The sequence below is a fragment of the Lepus europaeus genome, chromosome 2, assembly GCF_033115175.1.
Source record: "Lepus europaeus isolate LE1 chromosome 2, mLepTim1.pri, whole genome shotgun sequence".
NCBI lineage: Eukaryota > Metazoa > Chordata > Mammalia > Lagomorpha > Leporidae > Lepus > Lepus europaeus.
In genome coordinates this window covers 67,031,443-67,056,621 of record NC_084828.1, presented here as the reverse complement: position 1 = coordinate 67,056,621, position 25,179 = coordinate 67,031,443, and the positions used below count along the sequence as shown (strand labels likewise).

Here is a 25,179-nt window from a genome sequence, read left to right as displayed (position 1 = left end):
ATTATATATTTTTAAAAAGGAAAAACTAAGTTGATACACACAAAATTTTAATCAACAGATTTGCACTAAATACAAATACCATTCAAACAAAAGAAAAGGGATCCAGATACAAAGAAACCTCAGCAAAGAAATGAGGATGGCAAATAATTTGAAAAATAGAAAAGGGAAAAAATAAACACCTACTGTGTAAGACAATAAAAATGCCTTGTAAGATAGACACAGACACAACAGCATTAATGCAAAATAAAGTGTCTGACAGTTTCTATGCCGTTTGGGAAATAACAACATATAAGAATGTAAAATCGTCACTCCCTAACTGCAAGTTTCACATCAGCAGATTCAACCAACTACAGATTGGTAATGTTCAGGAAAAAAACCGTATCCACATGTATAGATATTTTTTCTTGCCATTATTTCCTAAACAAGACAGTATATCGCTACTATTTACATGGTGTTTGTTGTATGAGTTATTGTAAGTAATACAGAGATAATTTAAAGCATGTAAGAAGTTGAATGTTGGTCATATATGAACACTATGTTCTTTTATGAACTGCACTTAAGCTTTTACAGATTTTGGTATCTGGGTGAGGTCCTGGAAACCAACACCACCACCCCAGTCTCACACACACATACTACCATGCCCCAATCTCTAGCATTACTTCTTAAAGTCTACCTTGCTAATCCTATTGTGGATACAATTTGAAATCTCTAGTGCAGCCATAAAGTGAATAGTAAATGAACCAACAATTTTATAAGGGGATGGGGTAGAATAGAATTAAAAATAACACAAAGGAAAGCAATGGATGAATGAATGAAACAAAAAGCTTTTTGCAAAGTAGAGAGTGAAATGTGAGATAACAAAATTAAATATAAAATTAATTATAATAACTAAATGTGCTACATCAAAGATAAAGCCCAGCAGAATGAATTTTTAAAATATATGCTATTTACAAGAGACATTCCTTAAAGCTGAAAACAGAAAGGTCAAAAGAAAAAGTTGTGAAAAAGATAATACGCAAACACTCGCCAATTAACCTAATATGGCAATGCTAAAACCAGAAAATGTAGACTTTAAACTAGAAGTAATGCTAAATACAGATGGCCACTTAATAATGATAAAAGAATCAATCCCAGAAAGATATAGTAATTCCAAATTTGATTGTACCTCATCACTTCACCACAAACCACAGAGCAAAAATTCACAGAATTACAAGGAAAATTAGACAAAGCCACATCATGCTATATGACTTTAGTACACCTCTCAGTGTTTGTTATAGAAAAAAATCTGAAAGGATGAAAAATATGAAAATGCAACCAACTTGATCAAACTGATACACACAGAGAGAACACTTCACCCAACAAATGCAATGTACATTCTTTTTAAGTGTGTATAGAATGTGGATGTTAATATATACATTTTTTTATTTGAAAGATAGTTAGTGTTGCGGGCGGGAGAGAAGTTATGGGAGGGGGGAAGCCATTGTAACCCATAAGCTATACTTTGGAAATTTATATTCATTAAATAAAAGTTTAATAAAAAAAAAAAAAAGAAAAAAAAAAGAAAGAAAGATAGTTAGTGAGAGAGACAGAGAGAAAGATCTTCCTTCCGTTGGTTCACCCCCTAAATGGCCACTACAGCCAGAGCTACACTGATCCGAAGCCAGGAGCCAGGTGCTTTTTCTTGGTCTCCCACACGGGTGCAGGCACCCAATCACCTGGGCCATCCTCCACTGTACTCCCGGGCCACAGCAAAGAGCTGGACAGGAAGAGGAGCAACCGGTACTAGAACCCGGCGCCCACGTGGGATGCTGGTGCCGCAGGCGGAGAATTAACCAAGTGAGCAACGGTGCCAGCCCCAATATATACATTTAAAAAATGATATCTTTTAAACCACTGAAGTATTACGTTTTTAAGCACAGCATAACCTTGTGCGAGTTAATAAAAGACCAATATTTGCTTTTCCTAAAAATAAAATAAAAATCAACAAAGGAAGGGGTGTGCATATGCCCTAAACAATAAACTGAAAACTTAAAAGTCAAATACTGATCACATATTGGACCCAAACAATGCAATCATACAAGAATAAGTTCCCCCTACATAATGCAATTAAGATAAAAATCAATAATAAACACAACTTAAAAATCTTTTTATGTTTAGTTAAGTAATAAATTCCAAAATAATTCATGAATCAACAAGATCACATGGAAATTTTAAAAATTTTGAAAATATATATGGGATGTGAAGCCACACCTATAGGGAAACACATATGCTCAAATTCATATGAGATAAAAGAAAAACTAAAAAAATCCATAATCTCTCTCAATAATTAGATAAAGAATAGAAAATAAATCTCCCCAAAACTGAGAAGATATTAAAATGGAACATAATTACATGGAATACAAGAGGAAAAAAGTATGAGAGGATCAATATTGAGTCAAAGATGGCTTCTTTGAAAGTCTACTAATACTTATAAAATGAAAAGACTGATTCAGATAAAAAGATAGAAGGCGCAAATTACATGTTAGTATATTTCAAATCATAAAAGTAACATTCCTACAAGGACACTATGTGCCACAAGTGACACAATAAAAAGAAGCCTGGCCAGTACTATAATTTTTATTAAAGAGTTTCATATACAACTAAAAAAATCCTTTCCATAAAAGAAAACTTTGGCAAGGAATTCTACCAACAAGTTAATGAAAAAAATAATAAAAACTCTTACACAAGATAGAAGATATATATGGCCCGCACCGCAACTCACTTGGCTAATCCTCCACCTGCGGTGCCGGCATCCCAGGTTCCAGTCCCGGTTGGGGTGCTGGATTCTGTCCTGGTTGCTCCTCTTCCAGGCCAGCTCTCTGCTGTAGCCCGGGCAGTGGAGGATGGCCCAAGTGCTTGGGCTCTGCACCCGCATGGGAGACCAGGAGGAAGCACCTGGCTCCTGGCTTTGGATCAGCGCAGCTCTGGCCGTTGTGGCCATCTGGGTGGGGAGCGAACCAATCAATGGAAGGAAGATCTTTCTGTCTCTCCCTCTCACTGTCTGTAACTCTACCTCTCAAATAAATAAATAAAATCTTAAACAAACAAACAAACAAACAAAAGATGGCTTAACTTGTTTCAAAATGTGACTCACCACATTCCTTAAAAGAAAAAAAAAAAAGGGAGGACCAAATCCTATAAGATGGGCATTTGATAATGATAAAAATTCTTAGCAAACTGGAATTAGAAATTTCCATAATCCATCTTTTTAAAAACTACAGAAAACATCACACTTAATTTAGAAATGTTGAACACTTTTTTACCTTTAAGACTACAAATGAGGCAATGATGCCTGCAGTCACCACTCTGACTCAATATTGTGCTGGAGGTCTTAAACAGAATAATAAGGCAAAAGAGAAATGGGTTTTCATTATTCATACATGGCATGATTAGATGGAGAATCCAAAAGATTCTATTAAATATTAGAAACAGATGAAGTTGAGGTGAACAGCCATGAAGTTAGGATACCAGTCAAGACATCCATCTTCCACATCAAGAGTATTTGGATTCAAAACTTGGTTCCAGCTCCTGACACCATTTCCCTGCTATTGGAGACACGGGAAGACAGTGGTAAATTAGGTTCCTGCCACACACATGGGAAACCCAAGTTCCCAGCTTCAGTCTGGTCCAGCCCTGGATGTTGAGAGTATTTAGGGAGAGAACCAGCAAATAGGGTCAGGGTAAGGGGGTATATATAAAGTGTGTGTCTACTGAATAAATAATAAAAATTCAAGGGATGGGCAGGGGCATTTGGCTTAGTGGTTAAAGCAATGGTGGGGTATCTGCATTTGATATTGCCTGGGTTAGAGTTCCAGTTCTGCTCCTAGTTCCAAGTTTCTGTTAATACAACCCTGGGTAGCAGCAATGAAAGTAGTTGGGGCCCTTCCACCCATGTGGGAGAGGCGGGTAAAACTCCAGGCTCCCAGCTCTGGCTGTAGTGGGCATTCAGGGAGTATACCAGTGGATAGGAGCATTCTTTCTCTCCAGAGTGTGCTCTCTCTCCCCTGCCCCCCAAAATAATTTAAATAAAATAAATGTTTTTAAAAGGAATTATCTTTTTTTTATTTTTATTTTTTTATTTTATTTTTTTTATTAAACTTTTATTTAATGAATATAAATTTCCAAAGTATAGCTTATGGGTTACAATGGCTTCCCCCCTCCCATAACTTCCCTCCCGCCCGCAACCCTCCCCTTTCCCGCTCCCTTTCCCCTTCCATTCATGTAAAGATTCATTTTCAATTCTCTTTGTATACAGAAGATCAGTTTAGTATATATTAGGTAAAGATTTCAACTTTTTGCCCATATAGCAACATAAAGTGAAAAAACTACATTGGATTACAAATTATAGCATTAAATAGCAATGTACAGCACATTAAAGACAGAGATCCTACATAATTTTTTTTCAAATTAATTAATTTTCTATGCCATTTCCATTTTAACACCAGGTTGTTTTTTTTTCATTTCCAATTCTCTTTATATACAGAAGATCACTTCAGTATGTAATTAGTAAAGACCTCATCAGTTTGTGCCCACACAGAAACGCAAAGTATAAAAATACTGTTTCAGTACTAGTTATAGCATCACTTCCCTTTAGACGACACATTAGGGACAGATCCCACATGGGATGTAAGTACACAGTGACTCCTGTTGCTGATTTAACAATTTGACACTCCTGTTCATGGCGTCAGTAATCTCCCTAGGCTCTAGTCATGAGTTGCCAGGGCTATGGAAGCCTTTAGAGTTCGCTGACTTTGATCTTATTCCAATAGGGTTATAGTCAAAGTGGAAGTTCTCTCCTCCCTTCGGAGAAGGGTACCTCCTTCTTTGATGGCCCCATTCTTTCCACTGGGATCTCACTCACAGAGATCTTTCATTTAGGTCTTTTTTTTTTTTTTTTCCATGATATCTTGGCTTTCCATGCCTGCTATACTCTCATGGGCTCTTCCGCCAGATCCGAATGCCTTGAGGGCTGATTCTGAGGCCAGAGTGTTGTTTAGGACATCTGCCATTCTATGAGTCTGCTGTGTATCCCACTTCCCATGTTGGATCTTTCTCTCCCTTTTTGATTCTATCAGTTAGTATTAGCAGATACTTGTCTTGTTTGTGTGATCTCTTTGACTCTTAGACCTATCAGAGCTATCAATTGTGAGCTGAAATTGATCACTTGGACTAGTAAGATGGCATTGGTGAGAATGGCTCACATTCAGAAATCTACCAACAACAGATGCTGGAGAGGATGTGGGGAAAAAGGGACACTAACCCACTGTTGGTGGGAATGCAAACTGGTTAAGCCACTATGGAAGTCTGTCTGGAGATTCCTCAGAAACCTGAACATAACCCTACCATACAACCCAGCCATCCCACTCCTTGGGATTTACCCAAAGGAAATTAATTTGGCTAATAAAAAAGCCATCTGCACATTAATGTTTATTGCAGCTCAATTCACAATAGCTAAGACCTGGAACCAACCCAAATGACAATCAACAGTAGACTGGATAAAGAAATTATGGGACATGTACTCCATAGAATACTATACAGCAGTAAGAAACAACGAAACCCAGTCATTTGCAACAAGATGGAGCAGTCTGGAAAACATCATGCTGAGTGAATTAAGTCAGTCCCAAAGAGAAAAATATCATTTGTTTTCCCTGATCGGTGACAACTGAGCGCCAAAGGGGAAACCTGTTGAAGTGAAATGGACACTATAAGCAACAATGAACTGATCAGCTCCTGTCCTGACTTTAGATGTACAATGTAATACTTTATCCTTTTTAGTATTTGTTGTTGTTGTTGTTGTTCTAGTACTATTGGTTGAACTCAATAATTAACACACAATTACTCTTAGGTGTTTAAATTTTAACTGAAAAGTGATCCCTGTTAAATCTAAGAGTGGAAAAAGAGAGGGAGGAGATGAACAATTTGGAACATGCTCAATCGGACTGGCCGCAAATGGTGGAGTTAGAAATGTGCCAGGGGATTCCAACACAATCCCATCAAGATGGCATGTACCAAAAGGAATTATCTTTAACATACATTTATTTATTTATTTATTTATTTGAAACAGTTACAGAGAAGGAGTGAAACAGGCAGACAGACGGATCTTCCACTTGCTGGTTCACTCCCCAAATGGTCACAATGGCTGAAGACAAGTGCCAAAAGCTTCATCTGGATGTCTCACATGGATACAGAAGCCCAAGCACTTGGGCCATCTTCCCCTGCTTTCCCAGGCACATTATCAGGGAACAGGATCAGAAACAGAGCAGCTGGGACTCAAAACAGCACCCACATGGGATGCCAGCACTGCAGGCAGCGGCTTTACCTGCTACCCCACCATGTTGGCCCCAAAAGGAATTATCTTTTTAAAAAAATTTTAATAAGTTAAGCAAAGTCTCTGAACAGAAGATCACAATACTAAAATTATATGCGCATGTCTTCAAAAAAATAGAAAATATTCTATAAATTTTTTAAATTTTTTTTATTTGACAGGTAGAGTTATAGACAGTGAGAGAGAGAGACAGGGAGAAAGGTCTTCCTTTCATTGGTTCACTCCCCAAATGGCCGCCACGCCAGCACTATGCCGATCCGAAGCCAGGAGCTAGGTGCTTCCTTCTGGTCTCTCATGAGGGTGCAGGAGCCCAAGCACTTGGGTCATCCTCCACTGTCCTGCCGGGCCACAGCAGAGAGCTGGACTGGAAGAGGGGCAGCCAGGACTAGAACCTGGCGCCCACATGGGATGCTGGCACTGCAGGTGGAGATTAACCTAGTGAGCCACGGTGCCGGCCCTATAAATATCTTTTTCAATAACATCAAAAAATCAAATAACTTGCAATAAATCTTTAATTCAAATAATTCAGATAAAATGTAAGCATAGGATATTTACATACAAAAAAAAATCTTAATCTAAACAGAACTTCAACAAACAGAGAGAGAAACCAGGTTTATGAATCAGAAGAGTTGGTATTACCAAAGACATCAACTTAGTCCCAAATTAATCCACACAGATTTCATGTAGGTCCAATAAAACTGATAAACTGCTACTAAAGTTTATAAGAAAAGGAAAAGACATAAGCACAATAAACCTGAACAAATAAATATTTGAATGAGCCTGCTCTTACCTACTATCAAGATAAATTACAAAGCTATGAGATGTTATGATATTTTTGCAAAAATTAAAAAATGAACCAACAGAACAGAGTTTTCCAAACCCAAGCACATATGAAAGCCCTTTCCATAAATGATGAGGCTTGACTGGATAATAAATTGAGAAAAAAATATAAAGACCTTAACTTGCATAATTAATGAATAAACATCCAGATATATCATAGATAAGACAAAACAATAAAACTTCCAGGGGTAAAACTTTCATGATGATGTACAGCAAAATTTTGTAAATAAGACATAAATAATTATAAAGAAAAAGACTTTTGACCATGCGGATAGGTATTAAGGAACTTCCATTCAACAGACACCGTTAACAGAGTGAAAAGGCCAGAATGGGAGGAGATACTTTTAATACACACAACTAGCAAAGGGTTCATACCTGGCATACATATACAACAACTGTAAATCCACAAAAAAGACAAAAGACAACCTATCTGCATAAAAAGGGGGGAGAATGAACAGGCACTTACTAAGGAGGATATTCAAATGGCCCATATTCCTAAAATCTCAATCATTACTGAGATATAAATTAAAGTCACAATGTTATACCATTACACATTGATAAAAGAAAAATACTGGTATTACAAAGGGCTGTTGTGGATGTAGAGCAGCTAGTTCTTAATATACTATTGGTGGGAATATAAATAATAAAACACTTTAGAAAACTGTTTCAACAAAAACACATATAATATGAACCAGCAACTATACTGCCAAAATACAAGTGCAATGATGTTCACAGAACTATTAATAAAAGCTTCAAAATGAAAACAATGCACAGGTTTGTCCAATATTAAAACTGATGAATTATGGAATAGTCATGGAATCAAATACTGTATAATCGTAAAAAAAAACTTTTAAATACAACAACATAGATGAATGTTACAATGTCAAAAAGAGGCATTATATAAAGCTAAAAGAAATAACAGGTAAAACTATTTTATGGTGTTAGAAGATAGAACTATGGTTATTTTTGTAAAACACAGAGGATTTGTGATTGAGAAAGAGTGAGAGAGGAGCTTCTGGAGTGCCAGCAATGCTTTATTTGTTGACCAGGGCCATGGTTTCATGGATATGCTCATTCTGTAATAGTTTATCCAGCAGGACAAATACTTAAAATTTATGTATATATGTCAATAAAGTTTTAATATTTCATGAATCTGACTCAAGTCTTGTTCAAAACAATTCATATCTTGGGGCCGGAGCTGTGGCACAGCGGGTAAAGCCGCCACCTGCAGTGCCGGCATTCCGTGTGGGCGCCAATTCAAGTGCCGGCTGCTCCACTTCCAATCCGGCTATCTGCTATGGCCTGGGAAAGCAGTAGAAGACAGCCCAAGTCCTTGGACCCCTGTACCTGCCTGGGAGACTCAGAAGAAGCTCCTGGCTTCGGATCAGCACAGCTCCAGCCATTGCTGCCAACTGGGGAGTGAAACAGCAGATGGAAGACGACCTCCCTCTCTCTGCCTCTCCTTCCCACTCTGTGTAACTCTGACTTTGAAGTAAAATAAATAAATCTTAAAAAAAAATCATATCTTGTATCTTCTAAATACTGTACTTACCCAGCACTTTGACATGAACTGAACCTCAAATCTCACAGTTTACATTTTAAAAGCAATCACCACCCTTTTGTTTCCAGTTAAATTGTGTCCCTTAAAAAGATACCTTGGAGTTGTAACTCCTAGTACCTGTGAAAGTGACCTTATTCAGAAACAGACTCTGTAGATTAATTAAGCTGCAATCTAAAATGAGATGATACTGGAGTAGGCTGGGTCCTTAATCCAATGAGACTGTCATCTCATTTTACATATGTCATGTGACAACAAAGGCAGATACTGTAGTGATGCAGTTGCAAGACAAACCAAGGTTTGACAGCCACAACCAGAAATTAGGAAGAGGCAAGGAAGGAATCTATCCAGAGCTTCAGAGGAAACATGGCCCTGCTGACACCTTGATTTCAGACTTCTAGAGCTCCAGATCTGCAACAGAATAAATGTGTGTTGTTTTAATCTATGTTGTTTTTAGTACTTTATTATGGCAATCCTAGAAAACACAACTTTTCTTCTAATACCTGTTATCTGCATTTAGCATTCAGTAATATTTACACTATTCATTCCCACCTGTCCAATACAAAACCTTTAATTTATTAATTTTTTCCCACTCCTCATATCCTGGGACCATAAGAAAGTATTATTCTGACTTTCAAAAATCTCTTATTATTAAATCTTTCCCTTCAGTTTCCACTTATTACTATCCTAATTAAGGAATAATGCTACATCTAGAACATCTGGCTTAAGATAAATCAGTATTTCTGAAATATCACTTTCCTTATACTGTTTCTTCTCAACGTTCAGATATCTTATTACATCATATTCAAAAGGTACTCAGTAGCTTCACTCTAGTTTCACTTCCTTCAATATTTATAAATAATTTGCTCCCAGGAACACATTTTTATTCATTAGCTAGATGTCTATATATTATTCTTTTACACTACCTAAATAATCTACAGTACATTTAATGCTCATTTAAATATTAAAAGCAACCAACATAAACATATTATCAATCTATCATCATCAATTACATTTCATAAGTTTATATTATGACAATTCACACCTTCAATGCTGACTCATTTCATTCATTCTTAGTTGATGTTTTATTTCATTTTTTCCCAAAGGTTCTAGCCTAAGTTTCAATATCACACCATGCTCACTTATTTTCAAAATGTGTCACTTAAATCATTAGAGAATGAAGTATCACCAATGCCCTCCTAACTACTAAATGTGTCTATCAAGAATTTTTTTCTAAATTATCACTCTCCTTCTTCCCTTCCATTGATAACTTATTCAATCAATACTTCGGTCTTAAAAACTTTTCCTCACCCTCTCCCCCCTTCCTTTTCCTTTCCTTTTCCCTCTCTTTCTCCTCCCAGTGTGCCCCCTTCTCTCTCTTACAATTCACCCAATCCAAATACCTTAATTCTGTTAATGCCCAATTTCATATCCTGATTCTCTCAGCAAATTTCCAACTACAGTTCAAAAATATGCCCCAGAGGCACAACAATTAAAGCATCAAAAAATTACTCAACTGACTAAAGTAACCAATCTTTTCACCATTCTTTCCTAGTCATTGAAGGGAAAAATTCAACTTAGTTCATATCTAACTCCTCCTTCCTCATTCATCACAATACCAAAAAACCACGTACTTCTCAGATCCATTCCTCCCTCCAAGGCCCTCTACCAAAGCTACTATTTATCTCTATAATCCTCTTTCCATGGACCACTGCACTGGTTTCCCTTCACTTGTTTGTCTCATAGTTCCATTATATCTTTTACATTGCTGCCAAAGCTATATAATATTCCCAAATCACAGAGTTAATTGTTATCTGACTTCAAAGCTCCTCACTGCTCCCAATAGGGTTTAAGTATTTTAAAAAATCTAAGACTTTCCTCCATAAAGATCATGTCTGACCCACTAATTCTTTCTACAGTTTTCATCCCAGTGGTATCTTTATTTGCAATACCCTCTTTTTCTTTTTTTTTTTTTAAGATTTATTTATTTATTTATTTGAAAGGCAGAGTTACAGAAAAAGAGGAAGAGAAAGAGAAAGAGAAAGAGAGAGAATCTCCCATCCACTGGTTCACTCCCCAGGTGGCAACAATGGCCTGGCTGGCAGAAACCAGGAGCCAGGAGCTTCTTCTGGTCTCCTCCTACGTGGGTGCTAGGGGCCAAAGGACTTGGGCCATATTCTTTTTTTTGTAGGCCATAAGCAGGGAGCTAGATCAGAAGTGGAGCATCCAGGACTTGAACCAGCACGTACATGGGATGCCAGTAGTGGCTTTACCCACTACACAATGCCAGCCTCCCTCTTTTTCATTGACCTTCTCTCACAAGTGGAAATCTAAATTCTTCCTTCAAGAATCAGCTAGAAAATTAGCTCCTCTTTAAGTATTCTTTCATTCCCAGTTAAACCACTCCTACAATTCCACAACACTGTTTATATTTTTAACATAAGACAATTTATTTTCCCTTGCATTGCTCTTACTTGTATCTGTAATGTAGTTAATGCCAATTGAATTTTCATAACAATTACATGTGGACGCCGGTTCGAGATCTGGCTGCTCCACTTCTGATCCAGCTCTCTGCTATGGCCTGGGAAAGCAGTAGAAGATGGCCCAACTCCTTGGGCCCCTGCACCCACATGGGAAGACCCAGAGGAAGCTCCTGGCTCCTGGCTTTGGACCAGCACAGCTCCAGCCGTTGTGGCTAACTGGGGAGTAAAATAGCGGATGGAAGACTTCTCTCTATCCTTCTCTTTTTGTGTAACTGACTTTCAAATAAATAAATCTTCTTTTTTTTTTTTTTTTTACTTTTTGACAGGCAGAGTGGACAGTGAGAGAGAGACAGAGAGAAAGGTCTTCCTTTTTGCCGTTGGTTCACCCTCCAATGGCCGCCGCGGTAGGCGCGCTGCGGCCGGCGCAGCGCGCTGACCCGATGGCAGGAGCCAGGTGCTTCTCCTGGTCTCCCATGGGGTGCAGGGCCCAAGCACTTGGGCCATCCTCCACTGCACTCCCAGGCCACAGCAGAGAGCTGGCCTGGAAGAGGGGCAACCGAGACAGAATCCGGTGCCCCGACCGGGACTAGAACCCGGTGTGCCGGCGCCGCAAGGCGGAGGATTAGCCTAGTGAGCCGCGGCGCCGGCCAAATAAATAAATCTTTAAAAAAAAAAAAGACATATACACATGGATAGGGGTTAGGGAATAGTGGCATTGAAGGACAGAGAGAGAATGACTCTTCTAATTCCTCATCTCCTTGACCATTAGTTTTCATTTTTTTAGCAAAGACTCAAAGAAGCCTAGCAGAGTTCCTGATGTGTGAAAGATGTTTTGTGTTTTGAACAGTCCTTCTTCCCTGTTTGAAATAATTGGTTTTGTCTGAACTCCATTTACACTTCAAGACATAAATCAAAAGTTTCATCTCTTATTAGCTTTCCTTGACTCTTCCAGACCTTACTGATCTTTTTTAAAGATGTATCATATCACTTGGTATACTGTTACAAATGGGATATAGATATATATGTCTACCTTTATAAACAAACATTTTCTACCACACAATTGGTCTTAATAATGGGTTTATAAGCTAGAGAGCAGACATTCTGCCTTATCCCACTGTAAAATCCTCTATATTTTGCAGCACATACAAGGTTGGTGCCCTATCACCTGATTCTTTATCAATATTCAGTAGACCCCAAACTATCCCAATCTTTAAGCCTTTTATTTTTTGCAGGTGTAGATCAACTGTTGTGAGTAAAGTTTACAATAAATATTACTCAACTTATTCCTGAAACTTAAGGTGCAAAAGTCAAAGAAATATTTTAATCATCTGATGGGAAAAAATCTAGGGTGACTATTCTAGATGACTCTAGAGGGCAGCAAAGCAACAAAAATATTTTTCTTAGACAACCTCGGATTTGCTTTAATATTTTAACAGATGCTGTCAGGATTAAAGCTTTTCAAGGACAAGAGATTTTAGGAACACAATTTCAGCAGCTATACGTAAGTTTAAACATTTTCACCATCAACTATGATGAAAATAATGTGTCAATAACCAGATCCTTTTGCATATACATGGAAAGTAAGTTTGACAATGTGTGGCATCAAAATAGCCACTACACTTGCTGACTCCCTTACGAATTTAAAAGTTGAAAATGTTTTCTCATTAAAAACTATAAAAGTATTCCCTAATTTCAGTTTCTTGATTACAAAAATGATTGTCAATCATCTTATTTCCTGCTAAGAAAGAATATCTGTCATCAATAGTAATGGTAATTCAAGATTTGCCAATATCTTTTTATTATTCAAAATCAGTCAGTCAACAGTAGGGTCTATACCAAATTTAAAAGGAAAAAAAAAAACCCTATGAATTCTTCAACATTGAGCTATCATAAACTTGAAACCTGAACAATAACAGTTCCTTACTGTGACTTCAGTATTAAAGTTCACTCAGGGGGCCGGCGCTGTGGCATAGTGGGTTAAAGCCCTGGCCTGAAGTATTCCACATGGGTGCCGGTTCTAGTCCCAGCTACTCCTTTTCCGATACAGCTCTCTACTGTGGCCTGGGAAAGCAGTAGAGGATGGCCCAGGTCCTTGGGCCCCTGCATCTGCGTGGGAGACCCAGAAGCAGCTCCTGGTTCCTGGCTTCGGATTGGCATAGCTCCTGCCCATTGAGGCCATCTGGGGAGTGAAGCAGCAGATGGAAGATCTCTCTCTCTCTCTGTTTCTACCTCTCTGTAACTCTGTCAAATAAATAAAATAAATCTTTAAAGTTCACTCTGATTTTAATAGGCTCTAGGCAGACAAACTGCACCATCAAGATGATCATACATTTTATTTTATTTTATTTTATTTTTTTCTGCGAGATCAGTGTATGTGACGTGCCGGGTACACGCTTCGAAAACCAGCTTCGTCCCCAACTCGGCCGGCCGGGCCCCGCGGCTAGCCCTTGCCCGTGAGGTCCAGGGGCTGCAGGAACGGCGGCAGCGGCAGCTCATCCAGCGCCTCGGGGAAGCGGCCCGGCGAGATGGCGGTGACCAGCACCTGCATGGCCCGCGCGAACAGGGACGGCGGCGCCAGCCCCGCCAGCCACTGGAACTTGTCCTCGCCCAGCACATTTTATTTATTTTTTAAAGAGAAAGGAAGAGACACAGAGCTTTTAGCCCCTGGTTCACGCCTCAAACACATGCAACAGCCAGGGCTGAAACTAGGTTCCCAGGAAGGTGAAAAGAACTCAGTTATCTGAGCCTCACTGTTGTGTCTCTACGGTGGTGGGAAGCTGGAAGCAAGAACCAGAGCCAGGAATCAAACTTAAACACTCCCATGTGGGATGTAGGTGTCTTAACAAAGAGGCTAGTAATTTTTTTTACCTCCTTTAAGTTTTTTTTTTTTAATTTTTCTAAGACTTATTTATTTGTTTGAAAGGTAAAATTACAGAGAGGGAGAGGGAAGGACAGAGAGAGAGATCCTTCCCAGATGGCCACAACAGCTGGAGCTTGGCCAGGACAAAGCCAGGAGTCAGTAGCTTCATATGGTCTCCCACAGGGACAGCAGGGTCCCAAGCAGGTAACCTTCTTCCAATGCCTTCCCCAGGCTATTAGCAGGGAGCTGGGTCAGAAGCAGAGCAGCAAGAACTTGACCCAGTGCCCATATGGGATGCTAGCATCTCAGGAGGCAGCTTTGCTCATGCCACAAATGCTGGCCTGTCTCTTTTAAGTTTAACAAGCAAAACTGAAGTCACTGCAGCATGCAGTGATTAAAATAAGCAGACTCATAGGTTAGTAAATAATGGTGATTCCTGGCCCTGTGCCTTTAACTGAGGATAAAACTGTTATCCATATAATCAAAGAAACTGAACAGAAATTTTTAATTTTGCAATTAAAGTAAAGGAACTAAGTCTCCATAAGCAGGTTTTAAAACTAGGCAGTTTATGGTCTTAAGTGGAATTTACAGTCATGAATGATTATCTTTAATCTAAATCAAATTAAAAAGGGGTCTGCACCCATAATGACAAGAATTTGTGATATAAACCTTAATCTAGCCTATGGTAGCTATAACTGAATCAGAAATCTTAATAGTCTTCAAAAACTATGACCTAAAATATTTGAGTAATGACAATCATGTCTATCATGGGAAACAAACATTTACTACATGTACTGGATCTTACCACAGTTAACCAATACTAATATTTTATTAATATCTCTGTTACTCTTGTGAATTGAAGCAATTACAAGTCAAGCACTCATACCGTGTTTTCAAATACCAAGATGGAGTCCCAGTTCTGTGCACTTAGTTTTATATTGGTCCCTAGGTTTTTTCATGTCCTTCCCAACAGCATCACTGGCACATTTTCCCATTACAAAATACACTAGCTATCTTAAATTTCCACTATATTCCTAAAACTCAAACCCAGAGAGAGAGGTGTCATACATAACGTCAGATATGTTCCACAGAAGCTGTTTAAACTACATGCATTCTTGGGTAAGTAATACACAGTTGATATCAAAGAGGAAGTCTTGTGGTGTTCCTACAAGGTCAATTTTATAGCCATCTCAGGTTCAAAATGGGGAAGACAACAGAGAGTAAAGGGAGAAGAGAAAAAATAATCCTTTTTAAGGAAAATTAGTGAACTATCTCATCAATATTTTCTAGCTAATATCAACATTTTCAGGCCTATCAACATTTTCTAGTTAACATCTCAACTTCAAGAGGTTATACATCAATATATTGGTGGAAAATAAAGTTAAAAGACAACTTTATTTTGGTGCAAAAATACTTGGAAATTCATGCAAGATTTTTCATGAACTTCTTGATGTGTGAATTACAAGATACAAATAATATAAAAAGCATAAACCTCTTTGAAGAGATATCTCCTATGTAGTGTGTTATGCACAACACAGCTTCTATAAAACAGTAGGCATAGCACAAAAAACGACTTAATTAGTGAAATGAGATATTTTACTAATTGCTTAAACCACTAATAATAACCAAAGCACATTGTGACTTCCCAGTAAGCAATTAGTTTTCCCATTCCAAAATGGACTCAATCATGGTGTGCTTTCTTCCAAAATTTTATCTTAAGATGAATATTCTACTAAAATACTTTCACATTGTTCTAAACCTAATAAAACTAAAAGCATGAATTTGAATGCTCATTTTATGCTAGAAGTGCTAAGAGAGGCATTCACAGAGAAATTAATATATAAACGAAGCACCAGAATTTGACAAGGTAGGAAAGTATAGCAATGTCATTCTAGGCCTTATAAACAAGAACTGAAGAAGGATATAACCTGTATCAAAGACAATGAACAGTTTAGACCTACACTGTCCAAAGTGGTAGCCACGATCTATATACCACATTTGACCACCAAATGAAGCTAGTCCAAATTTAAAGGATCTGTAAACATAAAAAAGCCCACAGCATTTCAAAGACTTCTACAAAACAGAATGTAAAATAGCTCAATTTTAAACACCAACTGAATGCTGAAGCATTTTGTGCATTCTGTGTTAAGTAAAATACATTAAGACAAATTTCACCTTTTTTTCTTCATGTGGCATCAAGGAAAACTCAAAACTACCTGGCTCACATATTTCTACTGGATGGTGCTATTTAGGCTAAGCTTGAATATGCTGTTAAAGTCTCTGAAATAAACGTGAATGTCTTCTACATATCAAGCACATGGGTATACAAATAGTGAACAAGAGTGGAGTATATCACATGTGGTTAAATCATAAATAAATATGCTACAATGATTAGTTCTGGGCAGAAGAATAGAGAATCACCTAAAGATATCTCTCAAAAATAACACTGTCTCAATACCTCTTTTAACTTGTTTATCCAGCAAATTCATAAGAGGGTCTGATCATGTTATTCTGAAAAAGATTCCCTAGTAATTATGATTAGAATCCACATATACAGCCTACTTTTGCTGATTCTGGCTGAGAATGTTTATAAACTCCACCCTTTTTGTTATTTTATTTCTTCTGAAGAAACCTAGACTGAGAGCCTAAAAGCTTCTACTGTGTGCAACAGCCAATTTATTTAAGATATGAACAAGTCTGATATTTTGACCCTTAAAGGAAATCAAGTAAAGGATTTTTTAACTAAAAAGCTATTATGGCCTCTCCTGTTTTGAGTCATACATATAACTTAGTATCTTAAACCTACAAAATAATCATCTAAAATGTGTGAAAAGCATACTGTTAATTCTTAGCCATTAATCCAATTATGAGCTAGAATGTTTTTATACACAGATGAAGTTCCAGTTTATGAATTACAGTACAATAGCTCTACCTACCCCACTCATCTTAACAGAATGATAGGCAGTCATTAAGCTTGCAATAACAAATTCCTATATGCTATATTAGAGAAAACAGATAAAATTCACAATATAGGTATATAATATCCTTTCTAAACATCTACAGTACCTGCAATATAGACACATCTAGACTCACTGAAGGCAACCCCCGTAATAACTTCAAATAGATTACCTACCCATTTTATGTAAGCCATTTAGAAAAAAACTTTAAGATTCAGAACAAATTTCATTTAAATAATGACAATACTATTTCAGAGCCAATCAAAAAAAATATTAACTTTTATGGAATTCAAGAAAAGATATATGTTCAAAAAACTTAACATATTAGACAAAAATATATGTGGTAATTAAAAGGATGACACATTATTGGTGCTCACATTTTGGGGATCTGTGCTAAGCAAACAAAAATTATCATTAAAATTCTACTACTGGGGCTAGTGCTGTGGTGCCGCGGGTTAAAGCCCTGACCTGAAGCGCAGGCATCCCATATGGGCGCGGTTCAAGACCAGGCTGCTCCTCTTCTGATCCAGCTCTCTGCTATGGCCTGGGAAAGCAGTAGAAGATGGCCCAAGTGCTTGGGCCCCTGCATCCACAGGGGAGACCCGGAAGAAGCTCCTGGCTTTGGATCAGCTCAACTCTGGCCATTGCCAGAGTGAGCCAGTGGATGGAAGATGTCTCTCTCTCTGTCTCTACCTCTCTCTGTAACTCTTTCAAATAAATAAAATAAATCTTTAAAAAAAATTCTATTACTGATTCAAGGGTTATTGGATTTTACTCTTACATATTAATAATAATTATTAACTAAATGTTTCATCTTTTGCAAACCATATACTACTTTGTTGTCAATTTTTATGAAGCTTTTGATTACAGTCTATCTTATAGCAATATAATATTTATGAATTTTAATGAGTAAATTACAGAACATCAAAATAATCTTTGATTTTTTTTAACAAGGGTATCACAGCCAGCTTCTTTTCAGCAAGTTTCAGAAAACTGGCAATAATGTTAAGCTTTTCTCTATAACTATACATACAGAACATATACACTAGTGTTTCTGAGTCACTAAATTATAAATATATGTTAGTAGAAGTTGAGCATCCTTAATCCAAAAACCAAAATCTGAAACTTTTTGGGCACCAACATTATGTCAATAAATAGAAAATTCCGCATCATGAAATTTTGTTTCATGCACAAGATTATTTAAAATACTGTATAAATTATATTTGGGGGGGCCAGCACCATGGCATAGTAGGTTAAGCCTCTGCCTATGGCCTCGGCATCCCATTTGGGCACCAGATAGTGTCCCGGCTGCTCCTCTTCCCATCCAGCTCTTTGTTATGACCTTGGGAAAGCAGTGGAAGAAGGTCCAAGTGCTTGAACCCCAAAACTCAAAAAACTCCTGGCTCCCGGCTTCAGATCAGCCCAGTTCAGTCGTTGCGGCCATTTGGGGAGTGAACCAGCAGACAGAAGACCTTTCGCTCTGTCTCTCCCTCTCCCTGTAACTCTACCTGTCAAATAAATAAAATCTTTTTTAAAAAATTACACTTTGGCTATGTTGTATAAGGTGTTATGAAATACAAACGAATTTTGTGTTTAGACATGAGTCCCATCCCCAGATAACTCAACATGAAAATATTACAAAAATCAGAAAAATGGTCACAAGTATTTAAGATAAGGGATACGCAGCCTGTATAAGTAACATAAGGTAAGACAATAAATATAATACATACACACCTATACTCATAATTGTTTAAGAGTTCTAGTTCCTATTTACAAAAATGTAGCTTATTGCAAGAAGGGAAGATTTGATATTTCTGCTAGATTCTAAATTTGGTTTACTTACCAGCAAGTTATCTTTTAAGATGTAGAAAGACTCATATGGGCAATGTGTATTATAAACCTCAAGTTGATACTTGTCAAATGGAAGCTAAACTGGGACTCCACTCCCTCTCCCCATATTGCCAATGTAATCAGTAACATTCTAAGTGACCTATGCCAAATTGTAAAATGCATTTGACATCACTAAGGGAAGATTCAACTAGGTTCTACAGCTTACACGACTGAGTTAATCCCACTGTATTCTAATACTCTGAAAATCTGTCATTTACATATTTATCTACAGCAAAATTAACAAATAGTTAAAGACTACTGATTAGGCTATCCATTGAATATAAAGATGTAAAGTACAGGGGCTAGCGGTATAGCGGTTGAAGCCCGTGCCTACACACTGGCATCCCATGTGGGCACCAGTCCCGCTCCCTGTTAATGTGCCTGGGAAGACAGCGAAGGATGGCCCAAGTACTTGGGCCCCTGCACCCACATGGGAGATCTGGAAGGGGCTCCTATCTCCAGGCTTTATTGTGACCCAGCTCTGACTATTGCAGCAATTTGGGGAGTGAACCAGCGGATGGAGGATCTCTCTCTGTGTCTCTCTCTCTCTCTCTCTCTCTCTAACTCTGCCTTTCAAATAAATAAATCTTTTTGGGGAAAAAAAGATGTCAAGTGCAAATAGATATAGTTAATTAACTTGAAAACTCAACTATTTACAACATTAGAACAGAATTTAATCACCAATAGCCAAGTGGGAGGGGCTTGAGCTGTGCAATGTAATAAATGCTAATATCTAAGTGCTACTTAAGCACTAAGTGCTTTATTTTCTTTCATCATTTAATACTCACATTATTAGCAAGATATTATTCTTTTCTAAGTGACAGGAAACTTTAAGTTTCTGAGGTTAAATAACCTGCCAATAATTCAGTTAGTTGCTGTCTTTTTTCAGAATCAAGCTGCCTCTTTAGGAACTGAATCATAAACTGCAGAGAAAGAGAGCAAGAGAACCAGAGATTATAGCACTGATAGAACACCTAATTTCAATAAAGACATACTCCAAGAATTATAAAAAGTGTTTTTTTTGTTTTGTTTTGTACTCCACATTGTGTACATCATTACCTAATGTCTTAGGTTTCCCTCTTCTGGGCAACCCCACAGTACCTCATGTTTATCTCTACTATAAACACCAATCTCAAGACAACTCTGAAAGCTCCTTGAAGCCAGGTTTCTGCTTTATTCATGTGTTGTAGGTCCAACTGCTTATAAATTGTTAGAAAATAATCAAAGTGCTCTTAAAAGATCCACATCATGTATGATGTTCTGCCATCTTATAAACTTCCATCTTAAGATAAACCTTGCTTAAAAAAGGAGAGGCTAGAATCCCAGTCAAAAGGGGCCCTACGAAGGTCAATTCTCATCAATGACATACCTCTGCTAATATTCTCAACCTCACAAGAAAAAAAAAAGCAGGAAGGAAAAGTGAGATAAATTTGTGAATTTGTTGTCATCATAAAAAATATGGAATTCCAGAATTAAGTAATTGAAGCTTATCAAGTTAGATGTTGTAAACCTAGTCCACTTGACCTTTATACCTAGGAATTTTTTAGACTTAAAAACAAACAAGACACTTGTAAGTCTGTCAACCTGTGAAATTCTTAAAGACTTCAGTTTTTCAAATAACAAAATGTGTACCTTCCCCAAACCAACTAACAGCACACCTGCATAAATTTTCAGAACTTTCAGAACATAAGGTCTACCAATTGTGAGGGATTTTTTTTTTTTCAACAAATTGACAGGATAAAGTTTAGCATAGCTAAGGTTATGTTAAATGTAAACAGCATATCAAAACAGCAAAAAAGAAAACAACTGTATTTGGTAAAACTAAGCAAAGTATTCTGTGTTAAACGGAATGATCAGATAGTCTATCTTTTTAAGCCTAAAAATCTTTTAATTCTAAATCTGGGTCCACTTAGTCAAACAAAACTTTATGCCAAACGCTGTAGGAAGTCTATGAATGCTAGTATTACTAACATCAGAAGTTTGATCAACAAGTTGTCAGATCAACAAGCAGCTTACATAAAGAAAATTCTGTTTCCATACTTATTAAGCATCAGTAAGTCTCAAAAACTGTGCCCTATTCAAAGGCTGAATTCTAAAATAAACATTGATGGAAACAACTTGTCAAAAGAGTTCACAAATTAGGGTGTTATAACACTATGAACCAAAAAAGGAATCTCTAAAAGAGCACTGCGCAGTAACACAAAGCTAGTATATATCTCTACAACTAAAAGCAGAGTTGACCCTAAAAACTCCAATTTACACCTCCTCTTAATCAGTCCATCTGCCTACACCGCTTAGTGTCTGGGCTCCAAAATAAAATATCAAGCCCTTCCAGCGGCGCATGATTAAAGTCTTTTTGTATACAATCTCTTTCCTTCTTCCATGTGAATACCAACATGTTCCTTCAAAAAGTAATCAACAATTTCTTTGCACAACTATTGTCAAACTATTACGCGAATTCTACTGTGTCAGCTGTACATATAACCTACCTTAAGTCTTCCACAAGGCTTTTTCTAACTAGGTCTGCCTCTCTACAGGTACAAGCACCGGTATTCTCTCAGTTCTTACCATAAACTAAGTCAGGATAGTAAACTGTTAACACCCCCACCCCCACCAACTATGCTGGAACCCAACCGCAAGGAGCATCCACAATCCTGGAAAAGCACAGCACACCAATTCAATCTAGAGGCTTGCATCAATTTTAAGAGATAACAGCAGTAAGAACTTTGCCTTGGCACCAAAACTCCTAGGGATCATGGAGGCAGAAACAGTGTACATTATAAAACATGCCATTTATTATATTATACTCTGTATAAATCAGAAACTTTCATCACAGTACTGCTTGGAAACGTGGTGGTGAACTGGTAGTGGAAATTCTCAGCCGATAAGGGGCACTCAATCTCATCCCAAGTTTGCCTCTCCCATAACCAATTACCTGGACTCACCTATCTCTAACACACTAAGTCACACTAGCCAAGAAATTCGCACACACCCCTCCTTTTATTAAATTCTAGTAAAACTTTAGGATTTCATGAGCCAAGTGTTAACTTCTGCCCCTTTCATCTTCCTCAACAAGAGCCCTGGAATGAATAACTACCTGCAGTGTTTTGATCCCATTTAGGATATTTACAGCTCATTTCCAAAGGCTGATGGCCTTTTTTCCTCAAATCACCACCTTCCATTAATTATCACTGATGCCTATTTCCCTTGCAGGAAAGGCAGATTTTTATTTATTTATTTATTTATTTTTTAACAAGTAGGCCTCCAGTCTCTGCTATCTGGGAATGAAACTTGCAAAGAAAGTAGCTCCAAAATGTGACACAGAGAAACCGTAGCACAGCAAGGGCTTGGAAGAAAGACCTGGGGGATCCACCCGGACACAGTAGAGGCAATCAAGAATTCAACACGTAAATCTGGGTCCTGGGGACAAACACGGTTTGCTATAAGGAGCCCGGACGGAGGGAGAGACGTCCTACAAACGGGAAGGCAGAGACCGGCTCAGTTTAGAGACCCGGAGGCTGCCAAGGCAGAACCGGGCCGAAGGGCTGTAGGGAATCCTGCGGCAGGGTGGGCTAAGATGGTGCCTTCCCCAGGGTGGAAGGCCACGAAGGGTGGACCCCAGGGCTTCATTCCACCGGGCTCCGGGCTCTAGGGTTTCTGGGCTCCCAGCTCAAGTTTCACAGACAGAGGGGGGAAGAGGAGGCATCCAACGTGCATCCCGGCACCTTCACCCCAGCCCAGAAGTCCGCGCTCTCCGCTCTAGCTCCGCGAGAAAGCGAGAAAGCAACGGTCCCCCGAGCTCACCCGGAGGAGCCCCGCGCCCGAGGTGTCGCCGACCCCCGGCCCTCCGCGCCGCGACCCACCCGCGCGGCCGCGGGCGTCGCACTCGCCGGCCTGGCCCTGCGCCGGCCTCGCCCCGGGCGCGGCGAAAAGTTTCCAGCCAAAGTCCGCGGCACTCGCTCGCGCAGCCAACGGCCGAACACAACCGCCTGGCCGCCCGGCCGCCGCGCCGGGACCCCTGGTCGCGCCTCCCTCAGCCCGCGCCGGCCGCCGAGGTCCACCTACCACAGAGCCGGGAGAAGAGCAGCAGCGGCAAGAGCAGCAGCAGCAGCAGCGGCGGCGGCGTCGGGGGCGGCAGCAGGAGCCCGGCCCCGGGGGGAGAAGCGGAGGAAAGTTGTGCTTTGCCGCCTCCGGGACACAGCGGGGCCGGCCCTGGGGTCCGCGCCATCCCCCACCCTCCCCCCGGCCCGCTCGCTGGCCCGCCCGCCCCCCGGCTTCCCTAGCCCCGGCGCTTCAGGCTCTGGGCGGCGGCGGCGGCAGCAGCAGCCGCGGCGGCGGCGGAAGGTCCGGCGCGCGCGTCCCGAACTCCCAGCTCCGGCGCCGTCGCCGCCGGGTGACACTCAGCCGGGCGCTCGCGGCTGCCTCCAGTCCGCCGTCGCCGACGCCACTGCCGAGGTTCTCCAGCGGGAGCCGCCCGCCGCTGCCGCCGCCGCCGCCACTCCCCTCCCCCCGGCACCCGCCCGCCTCGAACTCCTGGGAACTCGGAACGCACCACCCCGCCCTCGCGGGAGGGGGAGAGGAAGCCGACCCTCAGAGCGGGCGCTGGGGCTCGCCCGCCCTCCCCGCGCAACTCCCTTCGCCCGTCTGATCCCGGGGTGCAAGCCGCGTCCCCTCCCACCCCGCCCTCCTACACACGCTCCTCCCCTTTCAAGAAGGAGAGAGATAGGAAAAAAAAAAAAGCCTCTCCTCCTCCAGCTTGATAACGGGGTTCCTCCCCAAGCAGAGCTTTAAAAAGGACAGGGAAATCTGGACTAGGTTAGCCGGCCCCGCCCCTCGCTCCCGCCTCCCGCCAGCCCCCCCCTCGCCAGGGTTTGCAATGGTCTCGCCCACTCCGCCCCTCGCGGGTCCACCCCGGCCCCGTGCAGACGGAGGCGGAGGGCTTCGGGACAATCGCCGGCTCGGGCGGCGCGCTCGCTCCGGCGGGGGCCCGGCCCGAGGAGGGGGTGGTGAGGGGAAGGCAGCACGAGGCTGCCCTTCCGTTGTCCGCGTCCGCGGTCCCTGCCCAGGAGCCGGACGCAGCCTCGCTGGAGCGGTCGTCTTCCTCCTCGCCGGGGCGTGGGGGGACTGAAAGGAGAGACCGTCCGCTCGCTGCTCGCTGGGACAGCTGTGCTCTCCGGAGCCTGCCTCTGCCCGCCTCCCCCTCCCCGGCTGACCGTCTGCACCGGCGTTTCTCCGGCTGCTTTCTCTGGGCGGCCGGCTTGGTGGAAGGGTCCGCGGAGCTGGGCGAGGACGGGGGCCCCCGAAGCTTGGCTTCCCCGCTCTGGCTTCGGTCTGGCCGCCGGGCTCGTCCGCTTCCCGCGCCGGGCGACTGGCAACAGGAGGCCATGGATTTCGCCCCTCGGAGGGCTTGGAGTGCGGCGGTGTTTTTCTTGTTGGGTTTCATTGGCATGCTCGCACGTGTCGTTTGCGTTGTCCTTTGAAGCCGGCCGCCAGAAAGCGACCTCGGAAAGTAGCCGAGATCCGCCCGTGAGGAGGAGCGGCGGTGGCCCCGGCGGCTTGACCTTGCTAGCCATGGCCACCGAAGTTCCGCGAGGGGGTGGGAGGGTGGACGGTTAGGGCCACCAGGCGTGACGGTGAGGCTGGGAGGCGGGGTACGCCCTCCTCGAGTCCGACACCATGCATTTCACTTGGGTCCTGCCATCGCCACAGTCACAAATGTGACCCAAGAAGAAGACGATCAGGGATCAGGCGCCAGAGGCGAGCCTGTCTCAGCTGCACCATAGCCGGCCTGCGGCCGAGACCGCGCGGCCCCCCTCCGCTTCCTGGACCCAGGGTGTCCCCAGCCTCCGCCCCCCGGGCTGGCCGTGTTTGACTCACCTTCGAAGCTGCACACCATGCCACCCCCTGCCCACCTCTGCTTGTTCTTTCCTAACTTGGCGACTCCCATCCGCTCTCCCAGCTCCCGGTCTAAGTACCTCTTTTCCTCCGCCCCCCTTGCCTCTCGCTCCCTGAGCCTACCGCTGTCGTCCTCCTGCAGCCAGGGCTTTCTGTCGCCTATCCTCAGGATGCACTTAGGAGTACACCCTGCCCTGCATTGCTCCGGGAGAGCCCCCAAAGATCATCATAATTGACGAAGTGTAGCTATTGTGACATTCCTCAGCTGTGCTGACACCACCGTTTCCCTTGAGAAAATTTCTTCTCCTGTTTTCGCGTTCCCTAAACCTAAT

At 41.2% G+C, this 25,179-nt stretch overlaps 1 protein-coding gene across 3 annotated transcripts in view; it reads right to left on the bottom strand.

Annotated features, from left to right (window-relative positions):
* NECTIN3 (nectin cell adhesion molecule 3) overlaps window positions 1–24,914 on the bottom strand; it is a 148,558-nt gene extending 123,644 nt beyond the window's left edge. For 2 of the 3 annotated variants that reach the window (XM_062207874.1, XM_062207854.1), the window contains exon 1: window positions 23,018–23,196. In XM_062207874.1, the coding sequence (XP_062063858.1) occupies window positions 23,018–23,180 (163 nt within the window). In that variant the 5' untranslated portion in view covers window positions 23,181–23,196. Of the gene's footprint in view, window positions 1–23,017; window positions 23,197–24,829 lie in introns of those variants that run through there. The other variant, XM_062207864.1, reaches the window with a different exon arrangement.
* Between the last annotated feature and the right edge of the window lie 265 nt (window positions 24,915–25,179).